The following is a 17,085-nucleotide window of genomic DNA, read 5'->3' on the forward strand; positions in this document are numbered from 1 at the left end:
ATCTGTGACAAACGTGACAAAAACAAGAAATGGGGAAAGGATTCCCTATTTAATAAATGGTGCTGGGAAAACTGGCTAGCCATATGTGGAAAGCTGAAACTGGATCCCTTCCTTATGCCTTACACAAAAATTAATTCAAGATGGATTAAAGACTTAAATATTAGACCTAAACCCATAAAAACCCTAGAAGAAAACCTAGGCAGTACCATTCAGGACCTAGGCACAGGCAAGGACTTCATGACTAAAACACCAAAAGCAATGGCAACAAAAGCCAAAATTGACAAATGGGATCTAATTAAACTACAGAGCTTCTGCACAGCAAAAGAAACTACCATCAGAGTGAACACGCAACCTACAGAATGGGAGAACATTTTTGCAATCTACCCATCTGACAAAGGGCTAATATCCAGAATTTACAAAGAACTTAAACAAATTTACAAGACAAAATCAAACAACTCCATCAAAAAGTGGGCAAACGATATGAACAGACACTTCTCAAAAGACGACGTTTATGGAGCCAACAGACACATGAAAAAATGCTCATCATCACTTGTCATCAGAGAAATGCAAATCAAAACTACAATGAGATACCATTGCACACCAGTTAGAATGATGATCATTAAAAAGTCAGGAAACAACAGATGCTGGAGAGGATGTGGAGAAATAGGAATGCTTTTACAATGTTGGTGGGAGTGTAAACTAGTTCAATCATTGTGGAAGACAGTGTGGTGATTCCTCAAGGATCTAGAACTAGAAATACCATTTGATCCAGTGATCCCATTACTGGGTATATACCCAAAGGTTTATAAATCATGCTGCCTTAAGGACAAATGCACACATATGTTTATTGTGGCACTATTCACAATAGCAAAGACTTGGAACCAACCCAAATGTCCATCAATGACAGACTGGATTAAGAAAATGTGGCACATAAACACCATGGAATACTATGCAGTCATAAAAAAGGATAAGTTCATGTCTTTTGTAGCGATATGGATGAAGCTGGAAACCATCATTCTGAGCAAACTATCACAAGGACAGAAAACCAAACACCACATGTTCTCACTCATAGGTGGGAACTGAACAATGAGAACGCTTGGACGCTTGGACACAGGGTGGGGAACATCACACACTGGGGCCTGTCAGGGAGTGGGGGAATGGGGGAGGGATAGCGTTGGGAGAAGTGCCTAATGTAAATGACGAGTTGATGGGTGCATCAAACCAACATGGCACATGTATACATATGTTACAGGCCTGCACGTTGTGCACATGTACCCTAGAACTTAAAAGTATAATAATAAAAGAAAAAATAAAAGAAAAAGATACTTGCACACACATGTTTACAGCAGCACAATTCACACTTGCAAAAATGTGGAACCAACTCAAATGTCCATCAATCAATGAGTAGATAAAGAAACTGTGACATACATATATATATATGAGATAGAATACTACTCAGCCATAAAAAGGAATGAATTAACACATTAGCAGTGACCTGGATGAAACTGAAGGCTATTATTCTAAGTGAAGTAACTCAGGAATGGAAAACCAAACACCATATGTTCTCATTAATAAGTAGGAGCTAAGCTATGAGGATGCAAAGGCTTAAGAATGACACAACGGGCTTTGGGGACTCGGTGGGGAAAGGATGGGAAGGGAGTGTGGTGAATACTGTTCAGGTGCACAAATTGGGTGCAGTGTATACTGCTCGGGTGATGGGTGCACCAAATTCTCACAAATCACCTCTAAAGAACTTACTCATGTAACCAAACACCGCCTGTTCCCTGATAACCTATGGAAATAAAAACACTGAAAAAAAACAACGAACGACAAACAGCACTGGTAAAGATAACTATGTAATTATAAATGATATAAATGTATATTTCTTCTCCTTAAGTGATTTTAAAAGAAAAAGAAAAAAAAGTCCCTGTTTGTAGAGAATCCACACACTTAACTTTATGTTTCCTCACGGGAAAACCTCTAAGACCCTCACTCAGAGCTCTTTGCTTTTAACAGACATCTTGAATAAAACTAGTTACCTTGTTTCTCATCCACAGATTAGAAATAGAAAACCAAATGAGATTCATGGGATATTAGAAGCCAGCTCACTAACAGTGAAGTAAAAGATGAACAGATAAATGAACAGAAAGAAATAAAGACATACAATTCTAAAAAGCAATCAGAGACATTTTTAAAAAGCATTGCAGTTTAGGTTATTTAATCTGCTAATTTTCAAACACGTTGGTCTCAGGACCTTGTTGTACTTATAAAACTTTCTGAGAACATTAAAGAGCTTTTTTAGTAAGTTTTATACATATACATATAAAAAGTTATAAATATTTATACAAAACTAAAACAAAGTGTCCATTAATTCATTCAAAACAGTAAACCTACACTAGTTATTAACATAAATAACATACTTTTTATTTTAAAAAACTGTATTTTTCAAAAAAGAAAAATTTCAGTGAGAATAGTGCCATCATTTAATATCATGGTTGAATCTCTTTAATATCTAGCTTAACAGATGATAGCTAAATTCTCTTATCTACTTTTATATTCAGTCTATGTTACTTCAAGTATACGAAGAAAATTCAACTTACAAAGATACATAGTTGGAAAGGGAAGAAGTATTTTAATAGCCTTTTCAAATAATTATTAATATTCTTTAATACCACACCAAAACTCAACAAGTGGTCGTTTCTTAAAAATTAGTTGCAATGAACTATTTTGCAATATACCTGAAACCATATCATAAAATTTTGTGCACTAAATTAAAATCCATTAGGTCTTTTACCCATGGTGATTTGACATTTAGAAAATATTGGTTCTCTGAGTTATGCAGGTTTTCCAAATGCCAATACATCTCCTTGTAAAATATAAAAAAGTGATCATATTTTAACAAATATGATCACCACAAATTTCATCAGAAGAGTCTATAAGCACTGGGAAGCTGTCAAGCTCACCACAGCAGCAAATATGTTTTAAAAAGTTTCAACCTTCACATACATTTTTATCATGACACGTACATTTTTATCATGAGTCACAAATAAACGAGTTGCTTTCCTTGAAGAAAAGGCTCACTTCATTCATTTTCAGGAAAATGTGTACCAATTATCCTATTCTGAACAGTCTCTGTGACTGTTATCCTTTCAAGTAAAAATGGTATTCCATGAAAAAAGCATGTAGTTCAGCTCACAACTCAAATAATGTAAGTGCTTTTCCTGAGACAAACATCATACTTCAGTAGGCATCACACAGAATATTTGTAAGATGCATACTTAAAGGTCAAGATTTAATAAAATTAATAATGTTTACTGCTTCATCAAGGACAAGATTAAATAAAACTGGCACTTTTTTTAACTGCCAATGCATGGCAATAAAAATGCAATGACACTAGTAGACTTTGCTAACATCTTGATCCATGTTATGGCACCGGCAATTTTATGCATGATTGTTATTCACCATCAGCACAAATGCCAAAGCAGAAAAAAAAAAAAATCATAATAATTTTTAAAAAATTCCTAAGTAGACAACATCTTAGTATTATGATGCAGAGTTTTAACTCATAGACGCCCTGAAAGGGTTTTGGGAATTCAAGGGTCTATAGACCACACTTTGTTCATCACTGATTTAACCTACTACATGGGTGATTGTCTCTACGTCTTAATGAAACCTAAGAGAATTTTTCCATTCACTTTTAAAGTTTATAACTGATTATTTCATCAAGAAAAGGCAAAACTGTATTCGTTAGATTCCACTTTTTAAAAAAAGATCAGTTAGTGTATATCTTAGAAACATCTCCTGCTAAAATGTTTATAAAACAACCCTTAGAACTTAACATTCAGTTGCCTGGCAATTATGCTTTATGTCAGTCATCTCATTTCCTGACCCATCTCATTTCCTGATAATTTTGCTAATACACATAGTATTTACATTTACATTTTCTGAGAAATGAAGATATTAAAATATGGTATAAGGGTTTTCAAAATAAAAAAAAGACAAACTATCACCCACATTATGGATAACTGCCACCCTGCATGCCTCAATTCAAGACAGAATCAGGGGTTACGAGAGTCAGAGAGGCAGAGGTAAAGTACCTAGGAATATAAAAGCTCATATGAATGACCAGTCAAACTGAGGCAACAATCTGAAGAGAACAGCTTTCTAACTGCAAAAACAGGCAAAGACATGAGTTGCAAGATTAGACCTTGAGAAGTCAGAAAGAGTTTGGTTGGAAGGAGGTAGGGAGACATGGGCATAAGGCCAACTGCCCCCATCAATGCGTAGTCAGGTGCAAGGCTGCAGAGAATTTTACACAGAGAATCTGCATTAAATTTTCACTGAAAAAGTAAAATCAAGCCAGTGTAATAAGAGAGTAAATAATTTATTTCAAGGGCAATGCACTGCATTCAAACACACTGCATCCTGTCCACTCAGATACTAAATTTCAATATTACCTTTTTTCTCTTCTTCCTCTTCTTCACAAAATTCTGCTAGAGAAAATGCTTCTTTGAGTTGCTCTAATTCAACTTTTAGAGTTTCTAATTCTTCTCCACTCAGAGAATTAAGGATAGATTTCACCTGAATGGATATAAGAATAAAATGTTATAGGAGTATGAAAGAAAAAGAAAAACATTCACAGATAGGGAAGAGACTATATATAGATCATATTGAAGTCAAAATTACGAGCTCACCAGTCAGCACAAGTTATTCCTTAAGAACCTTAACACAAGAACCTGGTTATGACAGAAAGGTAGGGAGACGCTGTACTTCTAAAAGTAATACCAGCCAGAAATTTCTGGAACTTATCAGTATTTAACAACGGCTTAGAAATCACAGAAAAATGAGATAATCTTAAATCAATTAAAAGCTAACAGGTTAACTGTACAAATTGGCAGCTCAAGTCAACAGGTTTCTTGGCAGCCTAGGTCAAAAAAACTAAAAACAAAACAAAACAGAAACCAAAGCAAAGAAAAAACAACAAATGTCCTATTAAGACCCCTTTGTTAATCAGCGTTTTTTGTCTAAATTTAAAGAAATAATACTTGACTAATTCTATTTCTAGCAATTAGTTCAGTCAAACATCAGTTTTTAAATTTATTTTGTGGTAGTATTTCCAAGGCATCTCAAGCCGCTATCAAAAATACATTTCATCTTCCAAATATCCAAAGAGAAAAGAAACTACACAGCATTCTTTTACTTGAAGACTTTCTCCAGTTGAGATTTTGGCTTGGAATTACCTTTATTTCACTTTCTCGGGAAAGCATCTCCAGAGCTTCTAGATGTGAAAGGCCTTGAAATTCATCAAAGAGTAACCCATAATGAGTTTTCTTGTCTGTTTCCATAGTAACCTCATTGGAGTTCCATATCTCTTCTTTCTCCTTCGCCTCTCGTAAAACCTAAACAGAGATGGAGGCATTACACTGTAGCAAACAATGAGAGCTCAAGGGTGAGTTCTGAGAATTGAAGGAAGCAAAGCTTAGACATATTACAGTACAGAGGATTGCCCTTTCATTCTTGGCATTGCAATTCAAATCTGGTAGACTCAGGAGCTACAGAAAGAAAGATGATCACACATAATTTGAGACGGCACTTCACTCTGTCACCCAGGCTGGAGTGCAGTGGCACGTCTCTACTCACTGCAACCTCTGCCTCCCGAGTTTAAGCTATTCTCGTGTTTCAGCCTCCCAAGTAATTGGGATTATAGGCCTACGCCACCATGCCCAGCTAATTTTTGTATTTTTAGAAGAGACGGGGTTTCATTATGTTGGTCAGGTTGATCTTGAACTCCTGACCTCAACTGATCCACTCGGCCTCCCAAAGTGCTGGGATTACAGCTGTGAGCCACCGTGCCTAGTCACATAATTTGATCCTAGAAAGTGCAAATAACACCCAAGGAACCAGGTGTTTCTCTGAAAGTGATTTAAACATTTAAAAAAAAAAAAAAAAACCCTGACAAGGTTTAGCATTTTGTACTGCACTGATGGGAGGATTCTGCAGAAAGGAAAGAGGAGGAAAAAACAGCTGGGTATTTCTGTAAACAGTAGAGCTCTCACCAATCCCTGACCCCCCAAAAAATGCCTTAATAAAAATATTATTGAAAATTCTTGAAAACACTAACAAGGTTTCAAGTAAACAAAGGCAAAAATACAGATCAAAACAGAAACAGGAACTAAATAGGTAAAGATAATCAGTACCTGAGATAGTGTAGCATTTCGGTTCATCAGACCCTTGGTTCTTTTAAATCCAGGATCCCCTTCAGCTATCACATCCATTGTCTTTTTTCCAATGAATTCTAAGGCATCCAAACCCCCACTGATAACACTCTTTCCCTAGAAAATACACGAAACCTCATTACAACAATATTGAGAAAACATAATTGTATGCATATTTTTATTATTATATAAAAATAGTGGCTAACAATACCAAGCATTGGCAAGAATGTAAGGCAAATAAAACAATCGCACACTGCTTGTGGGAATGTAAATAGGTATAATCACATTGGAAAACTGTTTGCCAATATCTACTACAGCTGCGTGACCCAGCAATTCCACTCACGGTTACATCCTGATGGAAATAAGTACAGAAGTTCATCAGAAGACACGTACAAAAAAGTTCATAACAGCTGTTTGTAATAGCTACAAACTGAAAACTACCCCAACGCTCACCAACTATGAAATGAATTAATAAAACGTGACAAAGCTTCACAATGAAATACAACAAAGAAAACCAAATCTTCCACACAAACTCCATCATAGATACATTATACAAACATAATGTTGTGTGAAAGAAGTTAGCTACCATATGTGATTCCACTTATGTAAAGCTGAAATGCAGGCAAAATTAACCTATGATGGTAGAAGTCAGGATTATAGTTATCTTGGTGCAGGAGAGGGGAAGACACAGGAAACTGGGAGAGGATACAAGATGGTGGGGGAATTTGCTGTACGGTAATACTGTTTCTTACTCTGGGTGTTTCACACTGAAAATTCAAACAACACTTATTGTTTCATTCTTCTGTATGTATATTTCAATAAAAAGTTAAAATTTAAAAAAATACTAGCTATCTATCCTCATGTAGCAAAGATATTTAGCTTCCTAGACAATCCTTTCACAAATGTTTTTAATCATATATAGTTTCACAAATATCTGTCATAAAGATCACATTTCCCCTTTGCCTAAAAGATGCAACTATGAGAAAGTATTTTTGTAAAACAGACATTTTTTTAGGGCTACCAAATTAAGAATTCATAATACATATATTGCCTCTCTGTAACTCCTACTCCCTTATTGATACTCCTTTATTTCCTACTTTCATCCTTATTGCTTTACTGAAAGTTTTCAAGTAGCATTCACTCCACCCATAAGATCAAAGTGACTGGTCTTCAGTGGCCTGGACTCCTTTAAAAGTAATCAGTCCACATGTACGTTCGAAGAAAAGAGAGAGAAAGATATGCAAATTCATTATAATTATGGAAAGGAACAGGCCACCTTGCACTTTTTTACTTACTGTGCTCTGAACAGCAGTAGAGATAGTTGAGAATACACCAAATGCCCCAGCCACCGGGGAGAAGTTTTCATTCTCTTTGGCATTTGTCTCTCCTACAAGAGGGAAGGGATGTGTAAACACGAAGCACAGGTCCCTTAACTCTTATGCTTTATTAGCATCTATGTGAATTTTTTAAAACTAGACCCTGCTTACTACACACAAGGCTTTAGCCCTTTTTATCATTGTAAACCATTTGCTTATTTTAAAATGAAAGCTAAGATAAGCAGTTTTCATTTTCATTTCATTTCAAAAATAAAATCCTGTTTTGTAAACAAACAGCTGATATATACAACAGACTACATGTTGTATGATTCCAATTATATAATCCTCGGGACAAAGTCAAACTATAAGGTCAGAAAACAGATCAGTAATTGCTAAGAACTGACAGTAAGTGGAACAGAGTGACTACAAAAGGGCATGAGAGAACTTTTTTGGGGTAATGAAAATATTCTTATGTCTCAATTATCAATACAGATATAGGAAACATTCTATATATCTGTATTGATCATTCTATAAAGAATGTTTTCTGTATCTACATAATCACAGTGTACTATGATTACACAGTATAAACAGAAGTATATATACTGGTCAAAACATGTAAAACTGTACATCTAAAAAGAATTATAAATTCTTTAATTCTAAATTATAGAATTAGACTCAATAAACTATTATAAACTCAATATTATGTGTGTAAATTATAACTCAATAAACCTGATTTTTAAAAATCCAGTCTATTTTAAATTTTGTCCTAGAAAATTATGATTAGTAGAAATCAAACAGACATACATTACAAAGATGGGTATATTTCAAAAAAAAATCTATTAACTTGAAAAATTTCACATAGGAAAACAACCATTATACCAAATAATTTAAGTATTATTAAATATTATAGAGAGGACTTCCACTTCCAGCCATAATAGATTAACTGGTATTAGATATGCCCTCCTGCCACAACAACTGAAAAACTGGACAACATATAAGAAGCAACTGTCTTCAGACATAGGACAATAGGCAGTACAAGACTTTGGTTCATACAAGAGAAAAAAAAGTAAACCTTACAATTGGCTTGGCTCTCTGTATAGAGCAGCTTTCCAGGCCATGACAGAGGGAGGAGAAACCCAAGTAGGGCATGGCAACCAGTATGAGTGGAAGAAACAGAGACTGGAATCTGGGAATGCTGAAGCAATCGGAATTTGCAGGTCAGAAAACCACAGAGAAGGAAGCTACATAGCTAAAGAGTTCTAAGAATCCGCATAGGCATGCCCAAAGACACCTTTAGGTGTCTTTGCTTAAATACTGCACAGCTCAGGCACTGGGAGAGTCCACAAGTCTGTACAAAGAACTATCACAGAGCTATAGGCTAAGCAATGCTCAGAGATCATGCTGAGAAACATCTGACTTCCAACCACCAAAGCAGAGACTGTATTAAACACCTGGGAATTAAGGTAGAGACTTCAGAAGAGTCAAGCCTTAGCAGTAAAGATAAATAGTACTTAGTTGGAGTAAAGGCCACTCTAGACTCACCCTAAACAAGCTTTACAAAAAGCCTTGGCCAGGCATGGCAGCTCACACCTGTAATCCCAGTACTTTGGGAGGCCGAAGCAGGAGAATCACTTGAGGTCAGGAGTTTGAGACCAGCCTGGCCAACATGGCAAAACCTCACCTCTACTAAAAATACTAAAATTAGCCAGGCATGGTGGCGCATGCTTGCAATCCCAGCCACTTGGGAGGCTAAGGCAGGAGAAGAGCCTGAACCCAGGAGGCAGAGGTTGCAGTGAGCTGAGATGGTACCACTGCACTACAGCCTGGGCGACAGAGTGAGACTCTGTCACAAAAAAAAAAAAAAAAAAGCCTTGAAAGCATCAATTTAAGTTGCAAATACCTTAACTGCCCGCTGACAAAAGGAAAGCAGAAGATAGCACCCTTAAAAGGAAGACAACAAAATCCCTAACAGATGATCAATGACTTCCATCAGTGGCCTATACTTATCTCAAAATTCTGAAAAGATACATGTTGACTATAAGACATATCCTTGGCAGAGGAATTAACCCCCTTCCTCAGGAACTTTAGAAGATAGAAGGGGTTTAGTATCAAAAGGCAGTCCATTGTAATTTTGAAAAGTTCTCCCTGTTAAACTCTTTATTAAACTAAAACTTAACTCCATACAACTTCCACTGAGTAGTACTAGTTACTAGTTCTCTCCCAATAAACTATGAGTAATAAACCTAATCCTCTTCCCCATGCTATTCTTCAGAAAAAGACCAGTATATTCTCCCAATCTCCCTTCTCTAGATTACCAGATTCAATATCTCTTATAAGACTTTCTCTCATAAGACTTTAATTCTAGACATTTCCCTATTGTGAAAGAAAATAAAATCTCAGGACCCCAAATTTACTATGCCAAAAGATAAAGTTAAGCTGAAAGCTCAGTTACACAAAAAACTGCCTTTCCTTTTGTTCCTAAGCAGAAAGGCCAGACAGAAGGCCAGATGTTTCCACAGGTAGCTACTGAACATTTACTTTATCTCATGTAAACTGCCAATTTACTGAGCATAAGACACATACATAATTTACTCTACCTCTGCTCTTTCCTTTTACACATAAAATGTGGATTCAGTGAACACTGACCAAAGATTCAAAAGAAGGCAACCACTTGCCCCTCTTACCTACCCTCCCCTTTCTTTTCTTCCTCTTTCCCCTACAGCCCACTCTTTCTCCTTTAAATATTGAAGTCTCCAGACCCTCTTCAAAACAAGTATGGAAGATAGATTGTTTCTGTGGTTTGTGTTCCTTTTTCCCAGGTGTATCCTCAAACTTAGCAAAATAAACCTCTAACTTGATTGAGACCTGTCTCAGATACTTTCTGATTTACACTATCTAGCTCACTCTTTTCAGGATTCACCCAGTTTTCCAAAGTCCTTCTTAAAACATGGCCCTCTGTGGTAGGTATCTTTCAGTGTCATGAAGATGCTGTTGTTAACATATTCAAAGCCACTTCTAACCCCCTTTTTCCTTGCCTGCTAAACCCATATCCTGATCTTGAGGTTTCTGATAATGCCCACAACTCACTCTCTCAGCACCTCTTGCTGCTACATCAAGAACATGAGATCCTGTTCCAGGCAATGGCACTGGAGAAGAAACATGCTTGGGACTGCTGGAAAACATTTCCCCCCTTTAAAGAAAGACGGATGCACGAGGAGAAATGACACTTCCCATCTACTTCATTCTTGACTTTGAGCATGGTTGTTTTAGAACACTGTACTTGGAGTTACAGTATTATCAGGCAACCATAAAGAAACTATACAGAAATCAACAGAGAATACTGTAGAGAAGCCAGCCCAAAACCTTGACATCATTGAGCCACTAAACTAACTCTGGAACAGCCTACTTCTAGAGTCCTTGAGGAAGAAAAATACACTGACTTTCATTCACACATTCTGTTACTTGCAGCTAAAATAGTTTAACTGATGCAGACATCACTAAGAACAGTGCCTTCAATTCACATACATAGTCCTTTGCAGCCATGTTTATACAATGTAACTTGTCTCCTAGCCATAAGCAGTCCATGGACACATGATCCAAATTTAGACTGACCTAACTATTTTACCTAGGAATTCAGAAGTGGAAATAACTGATGCCAGAATTCAATATAAAGCTGGAGCTGAGGAAAATAAACAGCGAAAGTCAGTCTGCTTCAAGAAAAAGAAAAACAGATCAACAAAAAGACACAAGAAAGACAATAAAGCCCATGAGAGATGAAGAATACAAACAAGGCCTTGAAAAGATTCCTATTTTCTGGTCCCAGGCCCTCTAGATTTCTGGTTATAATTCTAGCCTTCATGGTTTGAGAGCAGGTTTCTGTCTGATCAAGGCCAGCCTCTAGAATTAAACTTAGTCTTCACAAAAATCTGAACACAAAACAGTACATTAAAATATTTTTCTTGTGTCACAACAGACTCAGATTCAGCTGTTACTGGTCTCTCATTCAGTTAAGCCAAGTAAAATGCTAAGCAATTTTTATATTGTATATTCATGGCCTTATTTGTTAAATGTTTATAACAATCACTTGAGATATAAAATATCATTCTATTTCAGATGTGGAAAGTGAAGTGAAGGGACACATAAGCGATTAAAGGACATAGATGTCTAACCGGGAGCTAAAGATTCTAAATCCTTTCTCACTACAGTCCCATGATGCCCTGAGTATCACATGTCCAATAAATACCTAGTGAAAAATTAGTTCAACTGTTCCATTTCAATTCACAATTCTAGGTCTTTATGTTTCCATATACTGACCTGCTACAAACTTGACTTCAGCTGAAATTTCACTGGGACTAGGGATTCCAAGGGAAGTCTCTGCCTTCTCAATGACATTTGAAATACCTTGTCCTAATGAGAAAAATGATAACTTTTTTTTGCTATTTGTCACCAAAACTGAAGAAACAAACCAAAATTCAAACTTGAAGATTTAAATCAAGTTGATTTAAATTTAAATCAAGTCATTTATGACCACAAGACATGTTATTTTGACAATACATAACTAATCTTGGCACTATTTCCCTAAAAAAAATTTGATTCATCATCACTAAAGAGTAAGTTCACAGTAATCATTCCTAGACTTCAATATTCTAACGAGGAAATGCTACAAACTCTAGTGGCAGTATATATCAGCCCATCATTACTAATGCATCCTCGATATAAAGCCTTTGAGTAAACATGGAAGGAAAAAGATTTTTAACAAAGTCATATGCAACACAGATCCATATAAAATACACACATAAAAATAACTAAATGACTGATGATCTTACCTACTGTGGCCACCGTAGCCGAGGCTGAAGAGAGTATGGACTTGCCCCAGCTCCCCCAATAACCCCACCTGGTTTGGGGTACATCTTTGGAAACATTATCCTAATTTCCCAGTAGGCAGAAAAACAAAAGGCAAAGAAAAATGAAAAAAATTAGAGGAAAATGAGAATGTACAGACAAGGTATCTAATTATTAGCCAAAAGCATGGGTGAACAAATAAATATTATTTAGCTAAAAAAAATGTATTGCTTGACTGGCAGATATATGCTATCAGATGTAAGCACCATGTAGCAAAAGCAATTACTCATAAAGGCATTTATAGCATGGAAAAGACTATATTTTAGGGTTGTAAAGAGAAAAAAATAAGAGCAATTCTAAATTGGTATTTATGCCAAATTTTTTTTAGCCCCAACACTTTTTAATCCTAGTATTTTCATAGATACCCTATTTTGTCCGTGGTCTGTGATACCTGAATAGGGAGAACTTTTGAAGTCTCAAGGTCACTGGAAGGTTTGGTCTCTGGCCTTTTCCGAGTGGAAACTACAGGTTCTGATTTACTCTCTGGCTTGGCACCTTGGTCAACAAACTCAGAATTCTTGGCTGGCTCACAGTTTGCATCTCCAAGGATGGGGTCTGCTTCAGTTAGCAGTGGAGTCTCAATATCATCTTTATCTGACATGATTAGAACATCACCTGGTAAAATTAAAGCCCCCCCCATAAAAAAAAAAAAATTTATATAGGCTTCTTTGGTATAAAGTATTTGTTTAAACTTTTTAGTTTGAGATTATCAGAGATTCACATACAAGTACAAGGAATAATGCAGAGATCCCACACACCTACATCCAGTTTCCCCCAATTGTAAAACTTACACAAATATAATATCACAACCAGGAAACTGATATCAATGCAATCCACTGATCTCATTCAGATTTCATAAGTTTTACATGCACTTATTTGTATTTAGTTCTATAAAATTTTATCACATGTATAGCTTTGTGCGACTATCATCACAATCAAGATACAGAACAGTTCAATCACAAGGATTCCCTTGTGCTATCCTTTTTTAGCCATAACCACTTGCCACACTCCTTCCAACTCAAAGCAACTACTGATCGCTCTGATGGACAGGTGTTCTCCATCTCTGTAATTTTGTCATTTCAAGATGTTATATAAATGAAATCATACAGCATGTTATCTATTGAGATTGACTTTTTTCACTCAGCATAAGCCCCTCAAGATCCATTTAAGTTGTGTGTATCAATATTCCTTCCTTTTTATTTCTGGGTAGTATTCTATAGAAAAATGTATCACAGTTTACCCATTTATCCATTGAAGGATATCTGTATTGTTTCCAGTTTGGGACTATTATAAATAAAACAGCCATGAAAGTTCATGTATAGGTTTTTGGGGGAACATAAGATTTCTCTGGGGTAAATGACCAAGAGTACAACTGCTGAGTCATATGGTTAAGTTCATGTTTAGTTTTACAAGAAACTGCCATACTCTTTTCCAGACTAGCAATACCATTTTACATTTCCACTAGCAATGTATGAGTGATCAAGTTTTTCTGCATTCTTGCCAGCATTTGATGCTGTCGCCCTTTTTTAATTGAGCCACTCTGACAGCTATGTGGTGATATCTCATTGTGGATTTCAGTTGCATTTCTCTAAGACCTAATAAGGTTGAACATCTTTTCATGTGCTTATATGCCATCTGTATAGCCTTGTCAGTGAAATAGCTTTGTATCTTTTGCCCATTTTCTAATGAGATTTTTTTTTTTACTGTTTGAGTTTTGAGAGCTCTTCATATATTCTGTATACGTGGTTTACAAATATTTTTTTTCCACTCTGTAGCTTATCTTTTAATTGTCTTCATAGGGCCTTTCGGAGCAAGTCTTTAATTTTAATGAGGTATAATTGATCAATTTTTCCTTTTATTGATTGTCCTTAAAAATCTTTTTAGTTATTAATCATTCCTACCTCAATTTTCCCAGGACATTATGAAATTTAAGCCATCAGATAGGATTTATGTCAGATCAACTTCTGAATACCAATGTTACTCAATTCAATTCCTTCCAGATGTAGAGCTCTTTGGCAATTAAAGCCAACAAACTATTGGTGTTTCTACAAAGAACAGACACTAGTTTCCAGGATAATCAGGGATTATCAGGGTAGAAAATCAATACATCTCACATATATGTACACACACGCCGTAGGTATGTACTGATATATACTAAGTGCAGAATTAGACCCAACCCATGCCATCGAAATGTTTCTAATGTATTAGAAAAGAAACGCATATTAAAACTAAGGCAGACTGGATGCAGCACTATAACTGAGGTGCTGCATTCAGTCCAACACACAAAATGCTGAAACATCCCTGACCGACCATCCAACACACAAAATGTTGAAAAAGACAGAACTCCATTAGAATCAGACAACGTAATTCATGAACAAAGTACCTGAAATAAGCCTAGAGCAATAGTCACAAACTGGGAACTCAAGTGCCAAATCCAGCCTAAAGATGTTTTTATTTGGCCTGATAAACTTTGCAAAAACTAGTTGCCAACATTTAAAAATCAGACTTCATATAAAAATATAGGCTTCCAACTTCTCACTTGTAAAATTGAAAGATCTAGCAACACAGGGCCCACATTCAACTTTCTAATAACCAGCTTGTGCCAAAGAGCTGCTGGGCCCTTTTAGCTGGGACAGTTGCTCTCCAGCTCCCTACAATCCTCCATGCAAATCCACTTCACTCAAATTATGCTATTATGCTACCTGATTAACCTCTGTAGGCATCTGAGTTGGTAACACCTGCCTTAAAAGAAGCATATGATTTTGACAGATGATGAGGCCAATGACAGGATTCAAGGATATGGAAACAACATGTGGGTACAGCCAAAGGCCTGAGGTCTGACAGTATGGAATATGGACAGTTACAGTAGGGAGTAGTTACCATGGCAGGGAGAAGAACAATAGGAAGGCATGAAGCTAGAAAGGTAGATTAAGACAACACTATGGAGTTCAGAGTATATGGGTATATAATATAAACACATTATACATTTCCAAAACACACAGAGAAAAAATCCAGATACAACTACTCACTGACATACAAACCAACTTAGAAGTAGCCATTCATTCACTTGCAAACATTTTTTGCATACCTACTACGTACCACGTAGTACCACAGTCCCTGTGGAGATAGAGAACTAATGTAGCCATTCACTCCAAGGGCCTAATAGGAAAGACAAGACAGTTTTTGCACAAAGTTCAATTAATGTTCTGTGTATATGAATAAATGTTTCCTATCTTTTCCTTACGCTCTCTCCAGGTTGCAACACATCATTATCATCATCATAAAAATATATACTATACTATATGTAGAATATATAATATACATATTACATAAATTTATATAATTCCATGAAAGACTGGAAGGACATACTCCAAAACATAAAGACAGGGTCTTGCTATGTTGGCCAGGTTGGTCTTGAACCCTAGGCCTGGCCTCAAGCAATCCTCCCCTGCCTCAGCCTCCCAAAGTGCTAAAATTACACAAGCGAGCCACCAGGCCCGGCGAAAACAGTCCCTTTACTAAAATATTAAACACTGGTTATTTCTATTCTTTCATTTGTGCCAGATACTTGAGCTAAGCCAGAAGAGAATTTTTTATGGTGATAGCTTGTTTATATTATCATTACTATCGTTATTAGAATGACTGTACCATCTCTGTTCTCAACTCATTCATAATCTAGGAGAAAGGTAAAACAATAAAAAGGAATAAACACCAAGTACGTGGAACTGCACTATTTAGTGCTTTGTAAGTCTTCCAGGCATTGTGTAGTAAGCGTGTAGAAATAATTGTAGTTTCTTCTCCAGTTATTTTCCCAATTGAGGAGAAAGATTCCAATAACTGGAACACCAAAAATTAAATGGCTGAGCCATATCTTTAAGAAATAAAAACGCATACGCTTACACACACACACACACACAAACACACACATATATATACATATATATATTATATACACTCCCCCCGCCCCATTTACCAAAATGGAGAGCAGTACAGCTTAGTAGCTAAAAGCACGGGCTCTGGAGTTAACGTTCTTCCTGTCCTGCAGCGATTGTGGAGAAGTCAGGTCACCTGTCTGCCTCTCCGTTTCCTCATCCGTCAAATGGGGTGCTGGGTCCCTATAAAGATTCAGTGACGTGATATGTGAGGGGCTTAGAACAGCGAACGGCACGTAACCGCCCACAGGTTGACAGCTGCTATTAGTTGGTGTGGTGGTGGTTTGTATCCTTATTATCGTTATTAATACGGCTGTCTATAGATGAGCAAACATGCGCTCTCACTTCTTCCCACATCCGAGAATGGGTCCCAAACGAGAGATCCGGTGTAAACGTCCGCTCCCAACTAAGTTCTCAGGCGCTGACAAGAATTCCCTCACACAAACGTAGCGCTTCAATCACTAAAGCGCTTTCACAGCCCTCGACCCTGCCGCGAGATGTAAGCCGCCCACCGTCAAGTCACCGCCTCACTAACGACTTCGGCTGCCCGGGCCCGGCCCCTGGACCTCGCACCCCTACTACCTCGTCCAGCAAGCTCCGCACCTATCCGGCCGCCACCTTCAGAACAGCCACCGCAGCCGACTCGACGTTCCTACTGCCCCGGAAGTGCTCCTTCAGCGCAGAGGCGGACCGGGCTGTCCGAGAAAACTTCCGGGTTAA

The 17,085-nt window shown here is 37.0% G+C and overlaps 1 protein-coding gene across 5 annotated transcripts in view; it reads right to left on the reverse strand.

Moving 5' to 3' along the window:
- FAM114A2 (family with sequence similarity 114, member A2) overlaps nucleotides 1-17,050 on the reverse strand; it is a 51,624-nt gene extending 34,574 nt beyond the window's left edge. Inside the window, exons 1-9 of one of the 5 annotated variants that reach the window (XM_011931644.1) lie at nucleotides 16,969-17,016; nucleotides 16,502-16,548; nucleotides 12,825-13,048; nucleotides 12,358-12,457; nucleotides 11,846-11,938; nucleotides 7,511-7,602; nucleotides 6,198-6,332; nucleotides 5,241-5,399; nucleotides 4,458-4,581 (exon numbers count right to left, since the gene is read on the reverse strand). In XM_011931644.1, coding sequence (XP_011787034.1) covers nucleotides 4,458-4,581; nucleotides 5,241-5,399; nucleotides 6,198-6,332; nucleotides 7,511-7,602; nucleotides 11,846-11,938; nucleotides 12,358-12,457; nucleotides 12,825-13,034 — 913 coding nt within the window. In that variant the 5' untranslated portion in view covers nucleotides 13,035-13,048; nucleotides 16,502-16,548; nucleotides 16,969-17,016. Of the gene's footprint in view, nucleotides 1-4,457; nucleotides 4,582-5,240; nucleotides 5,400-6,197; nucleotides 6,333-7,510; nucleotides 7,603-11,845; nucleotides 11,939-12,357; nucleotides 12,458-12,824; nucleotides 13,049-16,406 lie in introns of all 5 variants that reach the window. The other 4 variants (XM_011931642.1, XM_011931643.1, XM_011931645.1 and 1 more) reach the window with 4 other exon arrangements.
- Nucleotides 17,051-17,085: the final 35 nt, after the last annotated feature.

The sequence above is a fragment of the Colobus angolensis genome, unplaced genomic scaffold, assembly GCF_000951035.1.
Source record: "Colobus angolensis palliatus isolate OR3802 unplaced genomic scaffold, Cang.pa_1.0 Scaffold90, whole genome shotgun sequence".
Taxonomy (NCBI): domain Eukaryota; kingdom Metazoa; phylum Chordata; class Mammalia; order Primates; family Cercopithecidae; genus Colobus; species Colobus angolensis.